Source organism: Tachyglossus aculeatus, chromosome X4 (genome assembly GCF_015852505.1).
Source record: "Tachyglossus aculeatus isolate mTacAcu1 chromosome X4, mTacAcu1.pri, whole genome shotgun sequence".
NCBI classification, from domain to species: domain Eukaryota; kingdom Metazoa; phylum Chordata; class Mammalia; order Monotremata; family Tachyglossidae; genus Tachyglossus; species Tachyglossus aculeatus.
Genome location: NC_052098.1, coordinates 42681600 through 42708540, shown reverse-complemented (window position 1 = coordinate 42708540; position 26941 = coordinate 42681600). Strand labels below are relative to the sequence as shown.

General features: G+C 45.4%; 1 protein-coding gene and 1 non-coding gene across 3 annotated transcripts in view; one reads left to right on the top strand and one right to left on the bottom strand.

The window, feature by feature from the left end:
- Positions 1-26941, top strand: part of TNFAIP8 (TNF alpha induced protein 8) — a 155574-nt gene that overhangs the window by 113626 nt on the left and 15007 nt on the right. The window contains exon 1 of one of the 2 annotated variants that reach the window (XM_038769780.1): positions 388-486. The exons of the other annotated variant lie outside the window; for it this stretch is intronic. Coding sequence (XP_038625708.1) covers positions 456-486 — 31 coding nt within the window. The 5' untranslated portion in view covers positions 388-455. Of the gene's footprint in view, positions 1-387; positions 487-26941 lie in introns of those variants that run through there. 2 annotated transcript variants of the gene reach the window in all.
- On the bottom strand, positions 22347-22453 carry LOC119948309. Its single transcript, XR_005456715.1, has one exon. It is a non-coding gene; the product is annotated as a U6 spliceosomal RNA (small nuclear RNA).

Genomic DNA, 26941 nt, shown 5'->3' with positions numbered 1-26941 from the left:
TCAATCTGTTAGGGCCTTTTTTTTCCCCCTCTCCCCCTTCCTCAACCGTCTTGCAGGCTGCAACAAGTAAAACTCCACCCTGTTAAGGAGCTGAAAGCCTTGGAGGAAAATCCGATGCCTGAACCGTAGCTACTGCCATGTAACCTTGGCGTGCTTCCCAGAGAAGGTGCCACCTCCCCAGAGCTTGCAGTTTCGAAGGGGCGGAATCTGTTCACCGAACTGAGATGTGATTCGTCCAATTTGCAGAACTTTCCCCCTTAAAATCCTTCCACTACAACCGCCCCTCCACTCTGGGGAGGAATTTTTTTCTTTTTCTTTTTTTTTTTTTTTGGTCGTTAAAGTGGGTGTTTGGGTTTTTTCTTTTTCATTGGTTGAGAAGTTAACTTGCAGCATTTTCAGAGAGCTCGTCAGCTGAGCCGTAATCTGGTCTCGAGCAACTTTTCTCCCCTCACACCATGAGCTCAGAAACCGATGAATCGAAGGAAGGTAGGACTTGGATGTGGGGGGGGAAAGGGAAGGGAGTGGGGGCGATCGGGGAAGGATGGAGTCGGAAAAATCTCCTTCTGGCATTGCCAGTTTGCAGAACGGAGCTGAAAAGTGGAGAGGGGAGGAGGAGGACAGCTGAAGAGTTGATCCCGGGCGACTTTGGGATCAAAACAGTTCGGGATCCTGGCAGGAATCGCATATATGCACCAGGAAAACAGAAAGTGGGACCCCCTTGGAAGGAGGAAAAAAAAACCCGAAAAACTCTAAGGGGGGAGAGAAACTGAAAAGGGGAAGACTTTTGCATGTGGAAATGCTGCAGTTCTTGATGATTGAGGAAGTTGTGAGAGAGGGAGAAGTGAAAGATCGTTATTTGGGGAATGAGTTCTTCGTCTATTGACTTCCTTTTTAGCACTGCTGTATGTTTAGGGGGAGGGCTGAAATTGGGGAGGGGGGCGGTGTAAGCGGGTCCCCGGCGTATGTTAATATGAGACGAATGAGTCTGCTGCAAACGTTGCCAAAGCAAAAGGTTTCATTTACTGGGAGTAGCGTGAACGGGTGACAGGGCTGGAACCGCTCCAACAAAAACACAATTATTCTCCAGTGTTAGTTTGGGAGGGTGTATTTGCGTGTGCATGTTTATATCCTTTATTTCCTGAAAGTTTATGTATACAAAAGACCACTTGTAAAAGAGGGGAGTTGGGGGGGAGGAGCCGAGAGGGTAAGAAGTCAAAAGAATTTAAGGATGGTGAAACGTTTCTGTTTTAATCTAGCCCCTGGGGAAATGGGCAAGTTTAAAGCAAGGCAATCCATATTCACTGGGGAGGAACCCAAATGCTTTCCCACTTTGTAACCGCTCAAAGAAAAAACAGACTTTTGTGTTTCTCTTGTCCACCCTCTTATAATAATAATGATGATGGCATTTATTAAGCGCTTACTATGTGCAAGGCACTGTTCTAAGCGCTGGGGAGGTTACAAGGTGATCAGGTTGTCCCACGGGGGACTCACAGTCTTAATCCCCATTTTACAGATGAGGGAACTGAGACACAGAGAAGTGAAGTGACTTGCCCAAAGGCACACAGCTGACAATTGGCAGAGCTGGGATTTGAACCCCTGACTCCAAAGCCCGTGCTCTTTCCACTGAGCCACGCTGCTTCTCTTCAAACCTAAACTATTTAAAATCTACTCGATGTGGATCTAAAGCTCTTTTAATATGCCTTCGTGAAGGAAATGCCCAGCCATAACGTTGTTCATCAAACAGGCAGGCACGGGTAGGAGGGGTGAAAATGTGTTGTCCCCAAATCCTGATTTGAAGATAAATGCTGTGCTGGTGGATGGCTAGCAACATGGCAGGGTGGTAGGGGAAACTGGCTGGATAAATTTTCTCGGTTCCTCTTCCTCTGGATTCATTCCCTCCAATCAAGTTGTTTATTATTATTAATGATGGTATTTGCTAAGTGCTTACTATGTGATGTGCTGTATTAAATACTGGAGTAGATACCGGATCATCAGGTTGGACACAGTCCCTGTCCCACATGGGGCTCACAGTCTAATAATAATAATAATTATTATTATTGTTATTATGGCATTTGTTAAGCACTTACTATGTGCAAAGCACTGTTCTAAGCACTGGGGAGGGTACAAGGTGATGAGGTTGTCCCACGGGGGGCTCACAGTCTTAACCCCCATTTTTACAGATGAGGTAACTGAGGCACAGAGAAGTTAAGTGGCTTGCCCAAGGTCACACAGCAGACAGGTGGCGGAGCCGGGATTAGAACCCACGACCTCTGACTCCCAAGCCCATGCTCTTTCCACTAAGCCACGCTGCTTCTCCCTCTAAAGCGGAGGGAGACCAGGTATTGAATCCCCATTTTCCAGATGAGGAAACCGAGCACAGAGGAGTTGTGACTTGCCCATGGTCACACAGCAAGCAAATGGGCGAGCCCGGGTTGGAACTCAGGTCCTTTGAGCCCTCAGGCTTCTGCTCTTTCTCCTAGGCCATTCTACCTAGGGAGTGACTCTGTTGGAAGAGGCCTTCCCCGATGAAGTCCTCTTTTCCCCTTGCTCCCTCTCCCTTCTGCATCATGTACGCACTTGGATCTGTGAATTTGGTATTTGCCCCACCCTCAGCCCCACAGCACTGATATGCATATCTATAAATGATATATTGCAAATTATTTGTTTTTATTAATGTCTGTCTCCCCCTCTAGACTGTAAGCTCATTGTAGTCAGGGAATGTGTCTACCGACTCCATTGTATCCTACTCTCTCAAGCACTTAAGTACAGTGCTTTGCACACAGGAAGTACCCAATAAATACCATTGATGATGATCATGATGAAGAGAATTGAAAATAAAGTCCTTGGTACATTATTATTACAGGTAGCCCAGGAAACCCAAGATCTTTTTCCAGAGAGAGTATGTGGGTGGTAGGGGATTAGGGGAGGGAGGGAGGGAGAGGGAAAAAGAGAGGGAGGGAGAGAGGGAGAGAGAGAGAGAGAGAGAGAGAGAGAGAGAGAGAGAGAGAGAGAGAGAGAGAGAGAGAGCGAGAAAGAGAGATCAGCCGCTACCCTTGAGAGCGTGACCACCAGTAACACTTGTGGTTTGTGGAACTTTGTGCAGTTTCTACCATTTGGACTCTGCAAGCCTGGCAACTTCTCTGTCCCTGCAAACATTTTCCCTCTTCGTTTATATAGTACTTGGCTCTTCTCGGATTCTGTCCTTCTTCCTCCATCCTACTTGGTGGGAGCTCACCACTGTCTCCCCACAGCATCTGTGTTGCTGGGTTGGCTTTGTTTTCCGTAGGATTTCTTGTTGTAGGCGATAGATGCTTTGTGGTAGTCATTTTGAACTCTAGCTAGTGGAAGGAGGGGTGTGAGGGTGATCGTGGGTCCCTGAGATCCTCAGCAAACCCCAGACAGGGTGACTTGAATTGAGCATCTACTATCGTAAGTCAGCGGATCTTTCTTTGTCATGCTGCCTTTCCCACCTCTCTTTTCATTTCCCTTTCCTCCAAAGGGAATTTGATGCCTTTTGGTCACATTTCAAAAAGCAAAGTGTTGGGGTTAATTTTCCTTGAAGGTTGGACAGAGAAAGGAGTAGAAGGAATATTTTTTTTCCAAGTCTCACTTTTCACAGACTCAGAAATGGGCTTAATGTGCCCGTGAAGTGGCAGGATAAGATTTTGACCCCTTCCTCACCTTCCTTCTCTCCTTTTCCATGGCCACTCTGATCCTTGGAGACTTCAACATCCACATGGATATCCCTGGTGACTCCTCTGCCGCCCGCCTTCTATCTCTCCTTGACACTGCCAACCTCTTGCTCCACCCCACCTCGCCCACTCACCAACTTGGTCATACCCTCGACCTCATCATCTCCTACCGTTGCACTGTGTCCACCCTCACCAACTCTGAAATCCCTCTCTTTGATCATAATCTTCTCACCTGCCTCCTCACTCACACTCTTTTCCCCTGTAAATCCATATTACTCCCTCACAGAGATCTCCGTTCTCTTGACCCCATCCATCTATCTGAGCGCCTCACACCTCACCTTGCCTTCCTCTCCTCTCTACCCAATCTTGATGATCAGATTACTGCTCTCAACTCTACCCTTTCTACTCAGCTAGACTCACTCGCTCCCCTTTCCCTTTACCGCTCTCGTACCACTAACCCACAGCCCTGGATCACTGCCACTGTCCGCCTCTTTCGCTCTTATGCTCGAGCTGCCGAACACTGCTGGCGAAAGTCTAAACACCATGCCAACCTCGTTCACTTCAAGTTTATCCTTTCCTGCCTTAACTCAGCCCTCTCCTCTGCCAGACAAAACTATTTCTCCTCCCTTATTGACACCCATGCCCGTCATCCCCGTCAGCTCTTCCGTACATTCAACTCCCTTCTCAGGCCCCCGGTTGCTCCCCCCCCCCCTTCCCTCACCCCCAACGATCTGGCCTCCTACTTCATTAATAAAATTAAATCCATCAGGTCTGACCTCCCCAAAGTCACTCCCCCCATTCTCCAACCCCCCGGCTCTCAAAACTCTCCGCTACTCTCCCATCCTTCCCAGCAGTATCCTCAGAGGAGCTCTCCTCCCTCCTCTCAAGTGCTACTCCGGCCACCTGTGCTTCTGACCCCATTTCCTCTCATCTCATGAAACTCTCGCTCTGTCCCTTTTCCCCTCCTTAACTTCCATCTTCAACCGCTCACTCTCCACTGGTTCCTTCCCCTCTGCCTTCAAACATGCCCATGTCTCCCCATCCTAAAAAAACCCTCTCTTGACCCCACCTCACCTTCTAGTTATCGCCCCATCTCCCTCCTACCATTCCCTTCCAAACTCCTTGAACGAGTCGTCTACACATGCTTCCTCGAATTCCTCAACACCAACTCTCTCCTCGACCCCCTCCAGTCTGGCTTCCGTCCCCTACATTCCACGGAAACTGCCCTCTCAAAGGTCAGCAATGACCTCCTGCTTGCCAAATCCAACGGCTCATACTCTATCCTAATCCTCCTCGACCTCTCAGCTGCCTTCGCCACTGTGGACCACCCCCTTCTCCTCAACACGCTGTCCAACCTTGGCTTCACAGACTCCATCCTCTCCTGGTTCTCCTCTTATCTCTCCGGTCGTTCATTCTCAGGCTCTTTTGCAGGCTTCCTCCTCCCCCTCCCATCCTCTTACTGTGGGGGTTCCCCAAGGTTCACTTCTCGGTCCCCTTCTGTTCTCGATCTACACTCACTCCCTTGGTGACCTCATTCGCTCCCCGCGGTTTCAACTATCAGCTCTACGCTGATGACACCCAAATCTACATCTCTGCACCTGCTCTCTCCCCCACCGTGCACGCTCGCATCTCCTCCTGCCTTCAGGACATCTCCATCTGGATATCTGCCCGCCACCTAAAACTCAACATTTCCAAGACTGAACTCCTTGTCTTCCCTCCTAAACCCTGCCCTCTCCCTGATTTTCCCATCACTGTTGACGGCACTATCATCCTTCCCGTCTCACAAGCCCACAACCTCGGAGTCATCCTCGACTCCGCTCTCTCATTCACCCCTCACATCCAAGCCATCACCAAAACCTGCCGATCTCAGCTCCGTAACATTGCCAAGATTTGCCCTTTCCTCTCCATCCAAACCGCTACCCTGCTCGTTCAAGCTCTCATCCTATCTCATCTGGACTACTGTATCAGCCTCCTCTCCGATCTCCCATCCTCTTGTCTCTCCCCACTTCAATCCATACTTCATGCCGCTGCCCGGATTGTCTTTGTCCAGAAACGCTCTGGGCATGTTACTCCCCTCCTCAAAAATCTCCAGTGGCTACCAATCAATCTGCGCATCAGGCAGAAACTCCTCACCCTCGGCTTCAAGGCTCTCCATCACCTCGCCCCCTCCTACCTCACCTCCCTTCTCTCCTTCTACAGCCCAACCCACATCCTCTGCTCCTCTGCCGCTAATCTCCTCACCGTGCCTCGTTCTCTCCTGTCCCGCCGTCGACCCCTGGCCCACATCATCCCCCTGGCCTGGAATGCCCTCCCTCCTCACATCCGCCAAGCTAGCTCTCTTCCCAACTTCAAGGCCCTACTGAGAGCTCACCTCCTCCAGGAGGCCTTCCCAGACTGAGCCCCCTCCTTCCTCTCCCCCTCTTCCCCCTCCCCATCCCCCCCACCTTACCTCCTTCCCTTCCCCACAGGACCTGTATGTATGTATATATGTTTGTACATATTTATTACTCTATTTATTTTACTTGTACATAGCTATTCTATTTATTTTATTTTGTTAATATGTTTTGTTTTGTTCTCTGTCTCCCCCTTCTAGACTGTGAGCCCACTGTTGGGTAGGGACTGTCTCTATATGTTGCCAACTTGTACTTCCCAAGCACTTAGTACAGTGCTCTGCACACAGTAAGCGCTCAATAAATAGGACTGATTGATTGATTGATTGATTGATACGAAATTCACCGGTAAATTGAGTGACTGAAAGGGAAGCAGGGATTCCCTAGCGGAAAGAGCACAGGCCTAGTAGTTAGATTACCTGGGCTCTAATCTTTTAATCCTGGCTCAGCCATTTGCCTGCTGTGTGACATTGGGAAGTTCCTTAACTCCTGTGCTTAGTTTCCTCATCTGTGAAATGGCCATTCAATACCTGTTCTTCCTCCTACTCAGACAGCGAGCCCCTTGTGAGATAGGGACTGTGTCCGACCCGTAGGCTTGCTGTGGGCAGGGAGTGTGTCTGTTATAATTGTACTCTCCCAAGCACTTAGTACAGTGCTCAATAAATACAGTTGCTCTACCCCAGCACTTAGAGCAGTGATTGGCACAAAGTAAGCACTTAACAGATACAATCATTATTGTTAGAATTATCATTATTATTGGTATTATTCTAGGTCTACACCTCTCATTCCACTGTGGTTTGAGCCCTGCTGGAAGGCAGACTAACGGCTTGTTTGGGTTTGGTTGTTGCCTGGGGAACAGAGAAAGCCCTTTGCAGGTGAAGAGGCAGAAGTAGGGAAACAAAACCAGAGAAGTGGGGGTTCTGAAATCAGGGTGGCACAGTAAAGGGTCCGGTAGGGTCAGCTCCTGCTGTACACCTGAGTTGACAGGTTGAAAGTGACAGCCTGAGGAAACTGTTACAAGTAGACTCGGTCTAAGCCAGTCTCCACCTCAAATGCACGGGTTGGGGAGGGTGCTGAAGGTCTTGGGTTCTAATTCTGGTGCTGTCACGTTTCTGCTCTGTGACCTCGGGCAAGTCACTTCACTTCTCTGGGCTTCAGTTACCTCATCTGTGAAATGGGGATTGAGACTGGAAGTCCCATGTGGGACAGGGACTGTGTCCAACCCAATTTGCTTGTATCCATCCCAGCATTTAGTACAGTACCTGACACATAGTAAGCACTTAACGTGCCACAATTATTATTATTATCGTTTTTATTATTAACTCTCATGCACTCTGTGCTCATACACAGTGAATTCCAGGATGGGAAAATAATACTAATGATGGCATTTATTAAGGACTTTAATTCATTCATTCACTTGTATTTATTAAGTGCTTACTGTGTGCAGAGCACTATACTAAGCTCTTGGGAAAATACAGTGAAACAATAGTAATAATAATGATGGTATTTATTAAGCACTTACTATGTGCCCAGCACTGTTCTAAGTGCTGATGTCAGCACTGATGTCAATAAATAGTGACATTCCCTGCCCACAATGAGCTCACAATCTAGAGGGTGAATGCTGGGTTAGATAGAAGGAAATCAAAGTTTCTAACCCACGTGGAGAGCAATCTAAGAGAGGGAGAGCGGGTATTTTATCTCCATTTTGTGGATGAGGGAACTGTGGCCCAGAGAGGTGAAGTGACTTGCTCATGGTCACACAGCAGGCCAGTGGCAGAGCTGGATTTAGAGTCTAGGTCTCTGGAGTCCCAGATCTATGCTGTCTGCACTAGGCTGTGTTGCCTCCCATGTATCTCTAGACAGGGACATGTGACTTGCATTGTGGGTGGGAGCAAATTCACCGTTGATTTAGCCAAAAACCGATTCATGGTGGAGGTGAGGTTTGAACTAGGCCTCGAGGGAATGGACTGTAAACTCATTGTGGGCAGGGAATGTGTCTACCAACTCTGTTGTACTCTCCCAAGCACTTACTACAGTGCCCTGCACACAGTAAGTGCTCAAAATATGCCATTGATTGGCAGGAGTTTAGTAGGTATTCAATCGTATTTATTAAGCGCTTACTGTGTTCAGAGCACTGTACTAAGTGTGGCGGAGGTATTGGGAGGGGAAGTAATGGGAACTTGGAACGCCTAGACTGTGAGCCCCTTGTGGGCAGGGATTATCTCTACTGCTGAATTGTACTTCCCAAGAGCTTAGTACAGTGCTCTGCACACAGTAAGTGCTCAGTAAATGTGATTGAATCAATGAATGATCTGCACACAGTAAGTGCTCAATAAATACGATTGAATGAATGAATTTCTCTCCCTAGTTTTTGTTCACTCTACTGCACGTGCCTAGCCAGACACCCAGCCCAGTCTGAAGGGAAGTTTAGCACTCACAAATACACTAAGTTGCATCCCAACCTGATCATGGTCTCTCTAGCCAAAACAGAGGCCTGAACTCTGCTATTATACCAATCATTGAACGGATTGCAAATAACCTAATAGGATTCCGGTCAGGGTATCGAGCACAAATTGCTTCCATTCCCATAAAGGTGGGGTTTGAGAACTAAGCAGGAAAGTGTGAAGGAGCCTAGGCCAGCTGAGAGGATTGGCCTAATTTCATGCGTGGCCAATGTCAGACCCCAGAGAGCAGACATTCCTGGGAAGCGACTTTTAAAAGATAATAATAATAATGATGGCATTTATTAAGTGCTTACTATGTGCAAAGCACTTTTCTAAGCGCTGGGGAGGTTACAAGTTTGTCTCACGGGGGGTTCACAGTCTTAATCCCCATTTTACAGGTGAGGTAACTGAGGCACAGAGAAGTTAAGTGACTTGCCCAAAGTCACACAGCTGACAATTGGCGGAGCCGGGATTTGAGCCCATGACCTCTGACTCCAAAGCCTGGGCTCTTTCCACTGAGCCAGGCTGCTTCTCTAAGATGTGTTGATTGTTTGAAAATTACCTGGTGGGAATCAGAGCACCCTACAGTTTTGTGAAATCATGTGTGAATTTGCCGCAGGAAAGTTTTTTTTTCATTCCCCAAGTTCATTCAACTCTTGATCATTCAAGTGCTGATTATTCCATTTGTGGATGATCCAGGCCTGTGCTTTGTCTCCCTCTTCTCTTTTCTGCTCATTGGCCATTTGATTACATTAGCAGCTCCACTAGAGTCTGGGCAGAGAGGTAGAGGGTGAAATAGAAATCAGTCCATTTTGCTATTTATTAGCAAAAATGTCTGGTTGGAGAGGAGATTTCAATTATGGCTGAAATAGGGGTTTGAATGATCTCTTTTTCTACCTCTAGAGACAGCTAGGCAAGAATCAAGATATAATTGCACTTTGGCGCTAGCAGTGGTCGGTAAATCTGAAATGAGGTGCTGCAGAGGGGCCTCAAGGGGACCCCATTCTCCAGCCGACATCTTCCCCTCTCCTCAGAAACCTCCAATGGTTACCCATCCACCTCAGCATCAAACAGAAACTCCTTACCATCGGCTTTAAGGGACTCAGTCAGCTCTCTCCCACCTACCTCACCTCGCTGTTCTCCTACTACAACCCAGCCCACACACTCTGCTCCTCTAATGCCAGCCTACTCTCTGTACCTCGATCTCATCCATCCCGTCGCCGACCCCTTGCCCACGTTCTCCCTCAGGCCTGGACTCCCTCCCGCTTCCTATCCAATTGTCCACCACTCTCCCCACCTTGAAAACCCTTGTAACACCTCCTCCATGAAGCCTTCCCTGACTAAGCCCCCCCCCTTCCCGTGCGGACTATGCGCTTGACTGTGTATCCCTTAAGCACTTCGATTCTCACCCCAGCCCCACAATACTTATGTAACTATTCTTACGCTGTATATCCCCTATTCCTATTTTAGTGTCTGTCTCCCCGTGTAGACTGCAAGCTCCTTGTGGGCAAGGATCATGTCTACCAACTGTGTCAAATCAATCAATCAATCGTATTTATTGAGCGTTTACTGTGCGCAGAGCACTGTAGTAAGTGCTTGGGAAGTACAAATTGGCAACATATAGAGACAGTCCCTACCCAACAGTGGGCTCACAGTCTAGAAGGGGGAGACAGAGAACAAAATAAAACATATTAACAAAATAAAATAAATAGAATATACGTGTACAAATGAAATAGAGTAATAAATACGTGCAAATATATATACATATATACAGGCGCTATGGGGAGGGGAAGGAGGTAAGACGAGGGGGAAGAGGGGGAGAGGAAGGAGGGGGCTCAGTCTGGGAAGGCCTCCTGGAGGAGGTGAGCTCTCAGTAGGGCCTTGAAGGGAGGAAGAGAGCTAGCTTGGCGGATGTGCGGAGGGAGGGCATTCCAGGCCAGGGGGATGATGTAGGCCAGGGGTCGACGGCAGGACAGGCGAGAATGAGGCATGGTGAGGAGATTAGCGGCAGAGGGTGTGGGCTGGGCTGTAGAAGGAGAGAAGGGAGGTGAGGTAGGAGGGGGCGAGGTGATGGAGAGCCTTGAAGCGAGGGTGAGGAGTTTCTGCCTGATGTGTAGGTTGATTGGTAGCCACTGGAGATATTTGAGGAGGGGAGTAACGTGCCCAGAACATTTCTGGACAAAGACAATCCGGGCAGCGGCGTGAAGTATGGATTGAAGTGGGGAGAGACAGGAGGATGGGAGATCGGAGAGGAGGCTGATACAGTAATCCAGACGGGATAGGGTGAGAGCTTGAACGAGCAGGGTAGCGGTTTGGATGGAGAGGAAAGGGTGGATCTTGGCAATGTTGTGGAGGTGAGACCGGCAGGTTTTGGTGACGGCTTGGATGTGAGGGGTGAACGAGAGAGCGGAGTTGAGGATGACACCAAGGTTGCGGGCTTGTGAGACAGGAAGGATGGTAGTGCCGTCAACAGTGATGGGAAAGTCAGGGAGAGGGCAGGGTTTGGGAGGGAAGACAAGGAGTTCAGTTTTCTTCTTTTCCTTCCCCTGATGTTACATCTAAATAAACAAACAAAACCTCTATTTACGCCATGGTGCCGTTATTTAGCACTGAGGCTGTTTTTGATATAATTATGCAATGTGTGATGGTAAGCATTTCATTTACCCATGTCTAGATTGCCTCATCTCGGGGAAGGGAAGAGGGAAAGTAGAGCTCCATAGTTGAAACACATAACACTTTCTGTGGCCAAACCGTGTATCCTCTATTAGCAGCATGGCCTAGTGGATAGAGCCCAGGCCTGGGAGTCAGAAAGACCTGGGTTCTAATCCTGGCTCTGCCACTTGTCTGCTGTGTGACCTTGGGTAGGTCACTTCACTTCTCTGGGCCTCAGTTACCTCATCTGTAAAATGTGGATTAAGACTGTGAGTCCCATGTGGGACATGGGGTGTCTCCAACCTGATTAGCTTGAGTCTCCCCCGGCACTTAATACAGAGCTTGACACATAGTAAGTGCTTAACAAATACTATTATTATTATTATTATTATTAATCAGTCAGTCACTGGGAGTTACTGAGCACTTAGTAGGTGCACAGCACTGCACTAAGGGCTTAGGAAAGTACAATATAACAGAGTCGATAGACGTGTTCCCTGCCCACTGAGAGAGAATCATAAAGGCATCTGGTGGCTTTTCTGAAGAAGGTCATTTCAAACCGTTATCTGACTGCACTGATTTCAGTGGCCTTGGATGTTCCTTTAATAAATTCAGCGTTATTAGACTTAGCAAGAAGTAAAAAACAGAAAAATCCACTTAGCCATTCAAAACCCTTCACCCAACAATGGAAATCTTTCACAGTTCTCCTCTTTGCACTTGCCAAGGATTCCCAAAATGAAATGCCATTTATTCTACTTTTTCTTTTTTTTAACAGACAAAATCCCAATTCTGTTTTAGCTAGAGATTTCTTTAATTGTTTGCTGGTGGAGAAGCTGGGATAATAATAATAACAATAATAATTAGTAATAATATTCATGGAATTAGTTAAGTACTTCCTGTGTGCCAGGCACTGTAAAAAAATATGGTATTTGTTAAGCGCTTACTATGTGCCAACCACTGTTCTAAGCACTGGGGTAGATACAAGGCAATCAGGTTGTCCCACGTGGGCTCACAGTCTTAATCCCCATTTTACAAATGAGGTAATTGAGGCACAGAGAAGTGAAGTGGTTCACCCAAGGTCACACAGCAGCCAAGTGGCAGAGCTGGGATTAGAACCCACATCCTATGACTTCCAAGCCCATGCTCTTTCCAATAAGCCATGCTGTACTAAGCACTGGGGTGGATACAAGCAAATCAGGTTGGGCGCAGGGACTGAGGCTCGCAATTTCAATCCCCATTTTACAGATGAGGTAACTGAGGCACAGAAACGGGAAGTGACTTGCCCAGAATCACACAGCAGACATAAAATGGCCAAAAGTGAGCATGGGGAGGAGAAAACAAGGTTAAGGCACATAATAGAAAATCCCCTCCAACATAGGAGTGAATTGGCTTTAAATGCTGAAAAATATTTACAAGGCAGACCTCTCTTAATGTCCTTTTTGATTCTGAAACTATATAGGGTTAATCAATCAATCAATCGTATTTATTGAGCGCTTACTGTGTGCAGAGCACTGTACTAAGCGCTTGGGAAGTACAAGTTGGCAACATAAGCCTCATTTTCCCAGGTTAATGAACATTGTGAATGGCATACTATATTCCAAATCTGTTAAATAAATAGAAGTTCCATAGTAATGTGTGCAGAGATTTTGGATCTGGAACTGGAAGTCCTACTAGGAATATGTTATCCAAAAATCTTCAGGCTCCAGGCCTTTCCTTCATTCATCACTACACCGCTAGGCATTGATTTGGGTGGTGTCTTCGATCCACGTGCTTCAGATCCTTTCCATTTCAACCATTCGAGGAGCTCCAGTCCTCCGTCCCCTGAAAGCATTTAAGGCAACTGCCACGCTGCACTGCTTGAATCTAATTCTTTTTCAGTAATCACTCAGTCAATAAATCATATTTATTTAGTGCTTCCTTTGTGCAGAGCACTGAACTAAGCTCCTGGGAGAGTACAGTATAACAGAGTTGGTAGACGCGTTCCCTACTCACAAAGAGCTTATAGTCCACTTTGCCCCTCGCCTACCTCAGTTTGTTCACAAACTGCCAGCGTTACTTCCAGAATCAAGCTTGTTCAAGGTCTCTTCTCAGTGCTAGGAACAAACTGACTTACGGTGATTGATAGCCAGGTCCAAATTTGAATGTTAAACAGAGAGGGCTGATGTTTGAGATGGGAGTGAGCCCTCAGACTGGTGCTGACCAGCAAAAGGTGGCTCTGATAGCGTGCACAACACTGCCAAGTATCTGATTGCGTGAGCGTAAAACCCACCACAGGGGAAATCAGGGACTTCCTGCACTGTTTGGGGGTTGGGGTGGGGGGGTGGGGTGTGTGTGTGTGTGTGTGTGTGTGTGTGTGTGTGTGTGTGTGTGTGTGTGTGTGTGTGTGTGTGTGTGTGTGTTTAAACTGGCCTTGAATATTTGGCCTTGACAAGCAATGTGGCTTAGTGAGAAGCAGCATGGTCTAGTGGATAGCGCGTAGCCCTGGGAGTCAGAAGGACCTGGGTTCTAATCCTGGCTCTGCCACTTGTCTGCTGTGTGACCCTGGGCAAGTCATTTCACTTCTCTGTGCCTCAGTTCCCTCAACTGTAAAATGGGGATTAAGACCGTGAGCCCCATGTGGGACATAGGGTGTCTCCAAGCTGATTAGCTTGTATCTCCCCCAGAGCTTAATACAGTGCCTGGCACATAATAAGCACTTAACAAATGCTGCCACCTTGGCCGAAAATAAAGATAAGAGAAATGACCATAACCTACAGCTACAAGCTGTGCGATTAGTTATACTAGCTACAGTTCCTGAATTGTAGACCTTATTGCAGAATCTCTTAGGCCAATAAGAGATTTCCTCTTGCACATTCTTATAAATTATGTTAGAGAATGTGAAAAAGTGTTGGGTCAGATGATCATTTCAACATTTTAAGAAGGGTTAGCTTTCTCTTTGGTGCTGAAGGTTTCCGTTAGTTAGCCGGGGCCATGGCAGAGAACAAGTTTAGCTCTCAAGCAAGTAAGGGGAGTTTGTCACTCGAGGATTACACAGGAATCCCCTTCTCCTGAGAGCAGGCCTTTGAAAATAACAGTGAGCCCCTTTTGCATCATCAGGCTGGACGTGGACATTCCCAAGGGTTTGACTGCCCTTCCTTTGCGAGAGGCAGCTGTGCGCCTGTAATTTGGCATTCCCCACAGCAGCTGGCCAAGAGTTTCTGGAGGGCCGGTTGCTCAATGTATTACCCATTGAGCTTAGGGTAGTAGTCTTGGATAAGGGCTAGCTTTCATAAGGTTCCTGCTTACCCATGGAATTCCATTCACTCATAACTGAAGAGCAGGCCTCTAAGCTATAAATACATTTACTATATAGATCTCCGGTTTAATGATCCAAAGGATATTGTGCCAACCCCATGTTTTTATCGGAGCATATTCCAGAGGGCAAACAAAACAGCGCCGTTGCCATTTTGCCATAAATGTTTTCGTGGCTTTTTCAAAGTCGGTATTTGATATTTCTCTGAATTATTTGGAAATAGGAGTGCACACTGCAGCCTTGTAGCAAGAGGCAGGATTTGGTTTTGAAAATATGTCAGTGCAAGCAACATTGCCCCCTTCTATGGGAACAGTGACGCAGAAGTGATCCCAAGCAAAACAACCTAAATTTCCCAGTGTAGATTACCCCCCTCCTCTTGGTGTCTGATGGGGTGCTTCCCTGTTGCCATTAACCACTGCCAAAACCAGGGGTTTGAAAGAAGCTAAATGAAAAGTGAAAAGACTTTCCAGTTCAACCTGCCAATACAAGCTTTCCCCTGGGGTCCACCCCTCAATCCTGAGTATGATTCTGCTAAGGAGTCCAAGACTTATAGCACAAGGGCCTACCCATGTCCCGCAGACCTTCCTGTCAACATCTGGCAGGGGCCCAAGTGGCTAACAAGGAGGCCGTCCTCGTCCTCATTGTCAGGGTACGTGTCCACCACCCCTGTTGGATTGTACTCACCCAACTGCTTAGTACAGTGCTCTGCATACAGTAAGCCCTCAATAAATACCACTGATTGACGGACTGTCCCAAGATTCCCAAATCCCTGATTACCAAGAGATCGCATTCCCACTCCCTCAAACTCCCCAATTCTTCAACCCGCTATTTTTTGGAAGGTGGGGGGCTAAGAACCCCACCTCGTGCAACTTGGCAGATATTAAGTCACACTGAGTGCACTTGATGAGTTTTTATGAGAAAATGAGCCCAGACCCAAGAAGTTTTGGGCAGAAATTCATGTGAGCTACTTGGAAAATTCTGTGATTTGCCTCCAATTCAATGCAAATCTAGATGGTATTTCACTCTCCTTCCCTTATCCCCCCCCCCCCATCAAACCTCTTCACATCTGCTTTTTCCCTTTTGCAGCAGAGTACCACGTCACCTGGAAAGCCACAAGGGTTCGTTTTTATCAGCAGATATGACTTAAATTTGGCCAAGATTTCAGACCCTGGAACCTTTTACCGCTTCTGGGGTGTTGCCTGTCCAGTGGGCCTCGGTTGAGGCACTGATGGCAATCAACAATATTGATTTAGCCTCTTAGGAACTTGTGTGGATTAGGAAATGGCCGTTGGGATTGCCCCTTAAAGCCTACAGTCAGGCGTTTGAATTTAATTCACAAAGCTTGACAAGAAAGTGACTTTTGTTGGAATAATCTTGAAGGGAGATAGATGTCTCCTACACATGGGAAGAGGTGGAGAGGCGGGTACAGAGATAAAAGTGGAGAGAGGAATGAGGCTCCTTGGCAGGTTTAGGCAAATGAAGCAGTGTGGAGGAGGAAGGAGGAATCGAGAATTAAGTCCTGGTGGGTGGAACAATGCAGAGCTCTGAGAGAGCGAAGGATGAATGGAACAGAAAAGTGTTTGGGGGAATGTACAGAAGAATTTGAGAGGAAAGAATAGTATTGGAAGAAAGAAGTGATTTCATAAGAGCATTTTTGGCCAGAAGTGAGACAGGCAGGTGTTGCAGTAGTCAAAGCAAGAGATAATAATCATAATGGTACTTTTTAAGCACTTACTATGTGCAAGCACTGTTCTAAGTGCTGGAGTAGATACAAGTTAATCGGGTTGGACACTGTCCCTGTCCCACATTGGACTCACACTCTTAATCCCCATTTTTTACAGATGAGGAAATCGAGGCACAGATGAACAGGGCATAGGCAATGGGTTTAGCATATCTTTTTGTTGTTTTTTTTTTCCCAAAGTTTTAGGAATGGGAAGAACTTTTTCAGAGGAGGGAGTGAGCTTTCCTGAGGAGAATGTCAAAACCACTTTCCTCCCGAGACCTGTATGTAAAACTTAAAGGGAGCCAAATTATCAAGTGAGGGAGGATTTTGGAGAGACAAAATGAAGATGCCAGCCCTGACGGTAAATTTCATTTAGTGGTAGGTTTTTGAAGGATATGACATATGTAGTGCTGCTGCTCTTGATTCCCAAAGGGGATGGGCAGGTAGCCATTGTTTATAGTAATTGAACGGCTGGTTATAAAAATTAGCTGGGAAAATCTTTTGTGCATCAGCAGATGCATTTGTAAAAGAAATAGCAACAGCTTTGTAGTAATTATTTCAAAACTGGCAGTCTTCCTTCGTTGTCCGTTTACTGAAATGCTCGCAGTCCTTCGAATAAATGGATAAAGAAATGATGTATTTTGTTAGGTATTGTAACTCCCCTCCCTGTGTAGGCTTTAAGCTTTGTCGGGCTTCTAAGGGTGGAGCTCATTAAGACTTCACTCTGGTAAGTAATCTCACCAAACGATTTAGGTCAGGGGATGGAGAGGCCTAGGTTTTAGGTCTGTGGCAGTTTAAATGGAAATCTTTATTTCACTAGACCACATCATTCAGATAACATCAGGCTTTCAGCTATAGAAGCAGCCAAGTGCTTCCTTGAGCAAGGTGCAGTGATATGAGTAGGGTCCCACAGCTCACATGTGGGTTAACTACCTAGCTGAGTGGGTTGCAAATGGCAGGCTTGGGGTTCTCGTCATAGCAGCTTAGTGAGACATGTTTCTGCAGTGTTTATTAGAGGGAAAATGGGTCAGAGTTGATGAGGTGAAGTGTAATTGCCACTTCTGAGTTGAGGGTCTTAACTGGAGCAAGTGACAGCTTGCTCAAATGCTTAGTCCAGTGCTCTGCACACAGTAAGCATTCAGTAAATAACACTGATTGATTGACTAGAGGAAAACCTCTGAGGAATCTCTGCTTAATCTGTATTTCTCGGTCTTCTAGACTGTGAGCCCACTGTTGGGTAGGGACTGTATATGTTGCCAGCTTGTACTTCCCAAGCACTTAGTACAGTGCTCTGCACACAGTAAGCGCTTAGTAAATACGATTGATTGATTGATTGTTTTTTCCTTTTGTCTCAAAATTGCCTCTTAGCTGAGCGGTCAGATCTGCAAGAAGCTTACCTCACAAATGCTGTGTAGTGCTATGATTTTCTGCAGCGTGGCCTTGTGGATAGAGCAGTGGGCCTGGGAGTCAGAAGGACCTGGGTTTGATTATGCCACTTGCCAGCTCTGTGACCCTGGGCAAGCCACTTAATTTCTCTGTGCCTCAGTTACCTCATCTGTAAAATAGGGATTAAGACTGAGCCCCATGTGGAACATGAACTGTGTCCAATCTGATTAGATTGTATCTAGCCCAGCACTTAATACAGTGCCTGGCACAAACTAAGTGCTTAACAAATACCCTAAAAAGATTCCTAAGATAGTCACTGAATCAATTGGACAGAGTATAAAAGAGGGAGAGAGGGAGATAATTACATTCCACTCTTTTAAAGACAGGGAGATAAGGGGCAGGAGAGTTTATATAATGATGATAGGCACTGTTTTGGGTTGTTTTTGTTGTTGTTTCTCTTTTAATGGGACAGCTTCTTTAGACTGATTTTTTTTCTACACATTTTGTTGTGTTGCTGTGGTATGGACAACCCCCATTTCCTCCAAAAAACTTGGAGCCATTTTAATATTGTCCTTTTCAAGGTTTAGTTTAGTTGAATCCAAGATATTTTAAGTGCATTTGGTACTATTTTCCACTTCATGAAAGAGTCAATTGACTAACTTTTATGCAGCCAGAGAGCGATGTAACAATAGTGGCAGTTTATTGCCACAAGTGTATGGCTGAACAGGAAGCTTTCAGGGTAGATATGACTAACTAGTTTCCAGTCTCAAAAATAAAGTGGGGAATTTGGGGCAAGCCAGACATGTGTATATATATATATATGTATATGTACACATATATTCATACACATATATATATATAGAGAAAGGCCTCTACTGATAAAAGAACCAATGACTTCACTCAATAAATTCCTCTTTTGTCACGAAAGACTTGCAATTTTATACTGTACCAGTTTGTTATAATTTTTTTAATTTATATTTAAAATAACTAGTTTGCAGCGTGTTTTAGCTGAGGATGATGGGCTGTGTGAATGTGGCAAACTGCATTTTAATCTTCTGGTGCTGGAATAAGAAGTGGATCTAAATTTTTAGTTCAAATTTGTTCCTTCCTCTGCTATCTTCTACTTGTTCTGCTGTTTCAGAGCCCTTTTTCATTTTCATTTTCCTACATCTCATACTTCTTGGGAGTAGGGCATAAGTGTGAGGAACCTCATATAGACTTATAGGTTAATCAGTCAATCAGTGGTATTTATTGAGCACTTACTGTGTGCACAGCACTGTGCTAAGCACTTGGAAGAATGTAGTACAACAGAGTTGGTAGGCATGTTCCCTGCCCACAACAAGCTTACAGTCCAAAAGGAGGCTATCCTGTATTGGATCGATCAATCAATTAACCAATGCTATTTATTAAGCACTTACTTTGGACAGAGCACTGTACTAAGTGCTTGGGAGACTGTAAGACTGTAAGCTCTAGACTGTAAACTTACTGTGGGCAAGGAACGTGTCTACCAACTTTATTATTCTGTACCCTCCCAAGCACTTAGTATAGTGCTCTGCATAGAGTAAGCGCTCAATAAATGTGATTGACTAAACATAATAGAGTTAGTAGATATGTTCCCGGCCCACAGTGAACTTTCATCCTCATGTTGTTCCTGGATTACCTCTCTTGCTCTCCACAGAATTGGGGAGGCGAGCCTGTCAGAGGAAGATGGAGGAGGAAGGTCTTGTGGAGACCTTCTGATGAAGAAACTTCCTATCACCATCTCTAGTTTCTATTTAGTTTCAAGAAATAAAGTTTTCTTGGGAGAGTGATGACTTATTTACGCCCATGCTCTCATCACTCTTGAACATTTAACTATTTATTCTGACTATGTAAATGTTTTTATGCTTAACGTGTCCATTAGAGGTTAAGATCCTTATGGGCAGAGAACACAGAGTAGACTGATTCCTGGAGTTGGAGTTCGGGTAATAGGTACAAAATTGCTCAATCTAGAGCCAGAACTACAGAAGCCTGGACAAAAGACTCCCATTTGCTCTGACAATTTTTGAGGGCTCATGCTTATCCCATCCCTCCTGATTTTCTCCCACCATAATAAGAGACAAGCTCCTTTCTTTTTCGCCAGTACAATGGCGGGATGAATCATCTTCATTTTATTTTTAATACTATGTCCCCCACTTCCTTTCCCTGCTCAGACAGGACAATTTCCTTTTAGTTAGGAAAAAAAAATGAACTATGCTTAAGGAATGTGATTTATTTGGCTTAAGATGTTACATGAAATTATTCTCAGAATATAGGATTTTTATAACTTCATTTTTCATAGGGGTCAGGAAGTCCTTTAATATGTTTTTTTCAAACATCAACCTTCCCCTTCATGAATCTGTAATTGGGTTGCTGGTTCTTTCCATACATGTGCACTATTTTCCATCCTTTTGTTGTTTCTTTCTCTGCAAATTCTCCTCTTCTGCTCCCTCATTGGTCCTTCCCCACAGTGCCTTCCACCTCCCCACAAAATAAAGTTTAATAATCTCTAGGTGGAAATTGATCAAGCTGGACATTTGAGCGTATGACAGAGATCCATCCAGCTCACTATTCTTTTTTCTTATGGTATTTGTTAAGCACTTACTATGTGCCAGGAATTGTACCAAGCAAGCACTGGGGTGGAAAAGAGCATGGCATAGTGGATAGAGCATGGGCCTGGGAGTCAGGAGGTCATGGATTCTACTCCCAGCTCTGCCATTTGTCTGCTGTGTGACCTTGGGCAAGTCACTTCTCTGGGCCTCAGCTCATCTGTAAAATGGGAACTGAAACTGTGAGCCCCCCATGGGACAGGGACTGTGTCCAACCCGATTTGCTTGTGTCCACCCCAGCGCTTAGTACAGTGTGTGGCACATAGTGCTTAACAAATACCATAATAATAATTATTATTATTATTACGGTTGGAACACAGTCTATGTCCCACATGGGGCACACAGTCTTAATCCCCATTTTACAAATGAGGTAACTGAAGCCCAGAGAAGTGGAGTGAGTTGCTCAAGGTCACACAGCAGACAAGTGGTGGAGACAGGATTAGAATCCAGGTCCTTCTGACTCCCAGGCTTGTGCTCTATCCTCTAGGACACTCTCCTTCTCCAACAGTATACCAGGACACCGTGTGATGTTTCCCTTCTGGACATCCATCTTCATGGCTGGGGATAGACCATCTTATATCCTTAGTTTTCCCCCATAGTAATCTCATCTATGAATTTATCTATGCACCCCCCACCCCTCTCAAATTTGATATTTTCCGCCTCCACAACTTCTTAGACTGTAAGCCCCTTAAAGGCCAGGGACACTGAGTCTCACCTGTGCATTCTTTCCCAGCACTTAGTGCAGGGCTTTGCACACAGTAAGGGCTAAATAAATACTAGAACTACTACTTCTGGTAATAACAAATTTTGTATGCTTACTACTCCTTCTCTTACTATGTGAAGGCATGTTTTCTTTGGTGTGGTTTGAATCAGAAGTCAGGAGTCAGGGAGTCAGAAGGTCATTGGTTCTAATCCCGGCTCCACCACTGATCTGCTGTGTGACCTGGGGCAAGTCACTTCTCTGGGCCTCAATTACCTCATCTGGAAAATGGGGGTCGAGACTGTGAGCCCCATATGGGACAGGGACTATATCCAACACATGCTGCACAGTAGAGTTGGTAAGCATTATCCCTGCCCACAGGGGGACATATCATCTAATGTGGGAGACAGCCATCAATCAATTGTTCAATCAACTGTATTTATTGAGCACTTACTGTGTACAGAGCACTGTACTAAGCACTTGGAAGAGTACAATATAATAGAGTTGGTAGGTACCTTCCCAGCATACAGTCTAGAGGGGGAGACAGACATTAAAATAAATTACAGATATGTAGATAAAAATGAACTACAGAGAGGAGAAATGGCAGAGTACCAGGATTTGTACATAACTCTGCCACATGTCTGCTGCATGACTTTGGGCAAGTCACTTAACTTCATCTGTAAAATGGGGATTAAGACTGTGAGCCCCATGTGGGACAGGGACCGTGTCCAACCTGATTACCTTGTATCTACCCCAGTGCTTAAAACAGTGCTTGGCACATAATAAGCGCTTAACAAATGCCACAGATATTATTATTATTAAGTGCTGTGGGGCTGGGGATCGGGTGAGTATCAAAGTGCTAAAGGGGTACAGACCCTACTGCAAAGGTGGCCCAGTGGAATGGGGCAGGGGTGAATAGGGTGAGGAAATGAGAGTAGTGAGGGAAGACTGCTTGGAGGAGATACGATTTTAGTAGGGCTTTGAAGATGGAGAGAGTGGTGGTGTGTCAAATATGAGGCGGGAGAGAATCCCAGGTAGGAGGGAGGACATGAAAAAGGCATCAGCAGTGAGAGAAACGAGATGGAGGTACAGTGAGCAGGTTGGGGCTAGAATAGCAAAGCATGCTGACAGGGTTGTAGTGGGAGATGAGTGAGGGGGGAGAGTTAATCGAGGGTCTTAAAGCCAGTGATAAGGAGTTTCTGTTTAATGCAGAGATCGATGGGCAATTGTTCATTCATTTATTCATTCATTCAATCGTATTTATTGAGCGCTTACTGTGTGCAGAGCACTGTACTAAGCGCTTGGGAAGTACAAGTTGGAAACATATAGAGGCGGTCCCTACCCAACAGCGGGCTCAGTGTCTAGAAGGGGGAGACAGACAACAAAACAAAACATATTAACCAAATAAAATAAATAGAATAAATATGTACAAGTAAAATAAATGAAAATACGGAACGCTTCACAAATTTACGTGTCATCCTTGCACAGGGGCCATGCTAGTTTTCTCTGTATCGTTCCAATTTTAGTATATGTGCTGTCAAAGCGAGCAGATATGTACATAAGTAGCTGTTCAACCTGATCAGCTTGTATTTACCCAAGCGCCTAGTACAGTGCCTGGCATATAGTTCTTAACAAATATCATTTAAAAAAAAAGACCCCAGTTGGCCAGCAACAGAGGATCGATTAACTACACCGCATATAGAAATGTCTCTTTGGACAGGTTAATCATATATTAATGAAGACGCAAGAAACAGCACAGCCTAACAGAAAGAGCAGAGGCCTGGGAGTCAGAAGACCTGGGTTCTAATTCCGGCTCTGCCATTTTTCTGCTATGTGATCGTGGACAAGTTACGTCACTTCTCTGTGACTCAGTTACCTCATCTGCAAAATGGGGATTAAGACTCTGAACCCCAGGTGGGACATGGACTGTGTCTAACCTATTTTACCACATCTCTTAGTACAATGCCTGGCACATAGTAAGCGTATAACAAATACCATTAAAAAAATATAGCAGTCAAGCAAGAATAGGAAACTGTACCATTTCCCCCAACCCTCCACCTCTAGTTTTGCAAAGAAATAACAAACTAGATGTAAAATAAAAAAAAAACCCAAGGTGGCAGTAGACAGAGAGTCTGTACTCGCCTATTTGCAATTATTCAGGGTTAATTTATTTGTAGAGGAGCCACGATTTTGCTGTAAATATATCATTGTTTGTTAGCCCAGGAGCAGGATAAGTGAAACTCATTTTACAACTTAACTGCTTAGACAAGTTTGGTGAGTGAGGAGGCTAGAGTGAGTTTATCTACTATACAGTATCCATGTTTTCCCTGGTCCCAATTAGCCTGATAATTGAGAGCTGGCTGTGTATTACTTGCTGTTGCCTATCTTTTGCTGATTTGGGTTATTGCTGTTTCATTCTCACATTGCTTGCTTGTCAGTATGCATCTCAAAAACCTACTTCCTCATCTGCTTTCTGTTCTTATCCCCGCCAAAAAACAAAACACCCCCACCCCCCCCAATTTCTGCTGGCTTCCTGAATGGTTCTGAGGCATAGGAAGAAGTGCATAGAACCATAAGTTTAGAAAAATGACCTGGGAAGCCGAGTGGAATATGGATTGGAAGGAAGGAGAGACTGGAGGAAGGGAGGTTGGTGAGGAGGCTGAGTAAATAGTTGAGGCGGTGTAGGATAAGTGCTTGGACTGGCATGGCAGCAGTTTGGTTGGAGAGGAAAGGGCAGATTTTACAGATGTCATGTAGGTAGAACCCACAGGATTTGGTGACAGACTGAATATCCGGGTTGAATGGGAGAGATGGGTCGAGAATAGCACCAAGGTTATGGGCTTTTGAGACAGGACGGGTGTGTTGTCTACAGTGATGGGAAAGTGTGGGGAAGGAGAAAGGGTAGGGTGGGAAGGTGAGGAGTTCTGGTTGGGATGAGTTAAATTTGATGAGTAGGTGGGACATCCAAGTAGAGATGTCCTGAAGGCAGGAGAAAATGCTAGAACACAGAGAAGGAGAGAGGTCAGGGTGGGAGAGGTAGATTTGGAAATCATCCAAGTAGAGATGGTGGTTGAAGCCACGGGAGTGAATGAGTTCTCCAGGGGACTGGGTGTAGATGGAGAACAGAGATTCATCAGGGACAGCCCTTTGGCATGGCCGTGCTTTTGGACTGAACACTGACCCCACGAAGTACGCACTGGTATGGAACATAATCTGACTCATCTAAATAAGACCAAATGGAATCATTTATCTGATTTGATCTCACTACGAGGCCTAGTGGAGAACAGTGTGGGCCTGAGAGTCAGAGGACCTGGATTCTTATCCTGGCTCTGCTGCTTACCTGTTCTGTGACCTTGAGCAAGTCACTTAGCTTCTTTCTGCCTCAGTTTCTTCAACTGGAAAATGGGGACTTAATACCTCCTTCCTACTTAGATTGTGAGCCCCATATGGGGCCTGATTATCATGTATCTACCCCTGTGCTTAGTACAGTGTTTGGCACATAGTAAGTGCTTAACAAATACTACTTATTATTATTATCATCATCATTATTATTATTCACTGATATGTAGTTGAAACCTAGAGAATTTGGCTTAGGTACTTTTGAATCTCTTACCACACTTTGACCTGTCCAATGCACAGTGATTCTTCTTTTCATTGATGTCAGAAGCAATTGTCCTGTTTAGAGGCAGGGGATAGGTGGGAAAATTCTAGTGGGACACTACTCCAGATAGCTAACTGTCGATTATAGGTGTTAGGTGGAAAGGCGCATGATTTTACAGGAAAGGAAAGAATCATTTTTCTTTGGCAGAGAGTCAGTTACTCAACTGTATTTATTGAATGCTTTCTCTGTGCAGAGGATGATTTGAGGGATTAGGTGAATTTGAGGAAAGCAGCCTGGCCTAGTAGATAGAGCATGAGCCTGGGAGTCAGGAGGACTTGGGTTCGAATCCTGGCTCTGCTACTTGTCTGCTGTGTTACCTTGGGCAAGTCAGTTCACTTCTCTGATCCTCACTTACCTCATCTGTAAAACGGGGATTAAGAGTGTGAGCCCCATGTGGGACAGGGACTGTGTCAAACCTGACTAATCTGTATCTACCCCAGTGCTTAGAACTGTGCTAGATACGTAGTAAGCGCTTAGCAAATATTATCACCCCATCATCACCATCAGGCCTAAATGTGGGCACTTAGATGTGGGGTAGAAGGGATAGTGATTTTGATTATGATTTTCAAAGTTGTAATTTCAGCATGGACGTTAAACGACAGTAATGTTAAAATGTGAGGCAACCGATTGCACAGAATAAAACCGGAAACTCCCCTCTGCTAGCTGCCATTTATTGGTGTCCTGAAGATCAGCAAGCTGGGACTTGCCAGGCTTAGTCTGGCAGGAAATTAGAGGCTTCAACTGTCCTCGGTAAGCACTCTACCTTGAAGTTTCTATTAAGAAACTGTCAACAGAGAAGCTCTGGCTAATCTTCATTTCTCTAGCACCATAGAAAGGGCACCAGGGCAGAAGTTGGTTCTGAAGGGAGAAGGACCCTGAGGTGCTGTCCCCAGAGAGCATTGTGCTGAAACAGCTTCTGAGGTTTTTGAAGGGACAGAATGACCAAGTGAACTCAGTCTGTTGTGTTAATCTTTCGTTTGCAGTGGAGTTGCAAAATGAGAAGCAGCGGGGCCTAGTGGAAAGAGCATGGGGCTGGGAGACAGAGGACCTGGGTTCTAATCCCGGCTCCGCCACTTGTCTGCTTTGTGACCTTGGACGAGTCACTTCACTTCTCTGTGCTTCAGTTACCTCATCTGTAAAATGGGCATTAAGACCGTGAGCCCGATGCGGGACAGGGACTGGGTCCAACCTGATTTGCTTGTATCCACCCCAGCACTTTAAGTAGAGTGCCTGGCACATAGTAAGCACTTAACAAATACCTTTATTATTATTATCATTATTATTTTTCAGGTAATTCTACCCTCCACCTTTTGGGGAACAGGACTTGCTTAAATGAAGAGGTGCCTGCCTTTTGAAACTCAGATTGGCCTTTTCAGTGCTGATTCAGTGTTTCCAAACTGAACTTCTGTGGTGACTGTCTAGCACGGAGAATTGGCCATGTTTCTTTATTGAAAGGAATGTTAGTTTTTGTGAGGGAACGTGTAGCTGCATGGCATACTGTATATTTTAAGGAGTCAAAGAGACGTGTTGCTGTAGACAAAGGGCAATGTTTGAATGAGGTTTTAACTCACACCACATTGGTATGTGGGAGAGGTTCTGGCATTCCGAGATATGCAGGCTGTAATGAAGTTAGGTACAGTGAAGCCCCTGTCTAGGACCTATATAAAGGCTAACTAAGTGTGTGTGTGTATATATATATATATATATATATATATACACATTAGAACTGAAAAATTATTCATGGACCCCTTATCGGATGTCCAAGTAACTGAACACATGTCTCTACATTCCAAAGAGATCGACAGACGGTGGTTTAAAAATGGGAGCTGCCAATTCAAGTTAACCAGCCTTTTATATGGTTAAACATAATTCACTGATCCTTTTTCTTTAAAGGAGATGGTAACAGAAGAAAATGAGAAAAAAAATACACAAACTAGGAATTACAGTATTCCCTCCCAAAGCCAGTACAGTAGCTAATCAGAGCTGTAGACACAAGTTTAGGTAGTTTCCTTGATTCATTGTGACCTTGAGTGTTTCTCTTACCTTTGCTGTGGCTGCCTTTGCTTACTGTAGGAGGCAGGGGAATGAAAAGTCCATAATGGGAAATCACCAATCTGGGAAATGTGCTAGCATACTCTTATTTTTAACTTTGCCTTTAAAATGGCAAAATCCGTAAGCATCTGTGGATTCCTTAGAATCAGATATGCTGTTAGAAGGTTATATGACTAACCCTGTGAGTTATAATGTTGATTTGGGACAGTTATTAGAAAAACACACTGTTAGCAGTTGGGTATGTGTCTGGGAATTAGACAGGCAAAACCAGCTGAACTGGTTGTTACATACACACACAGCTGTCCAAGTGCTACACAACTCCACA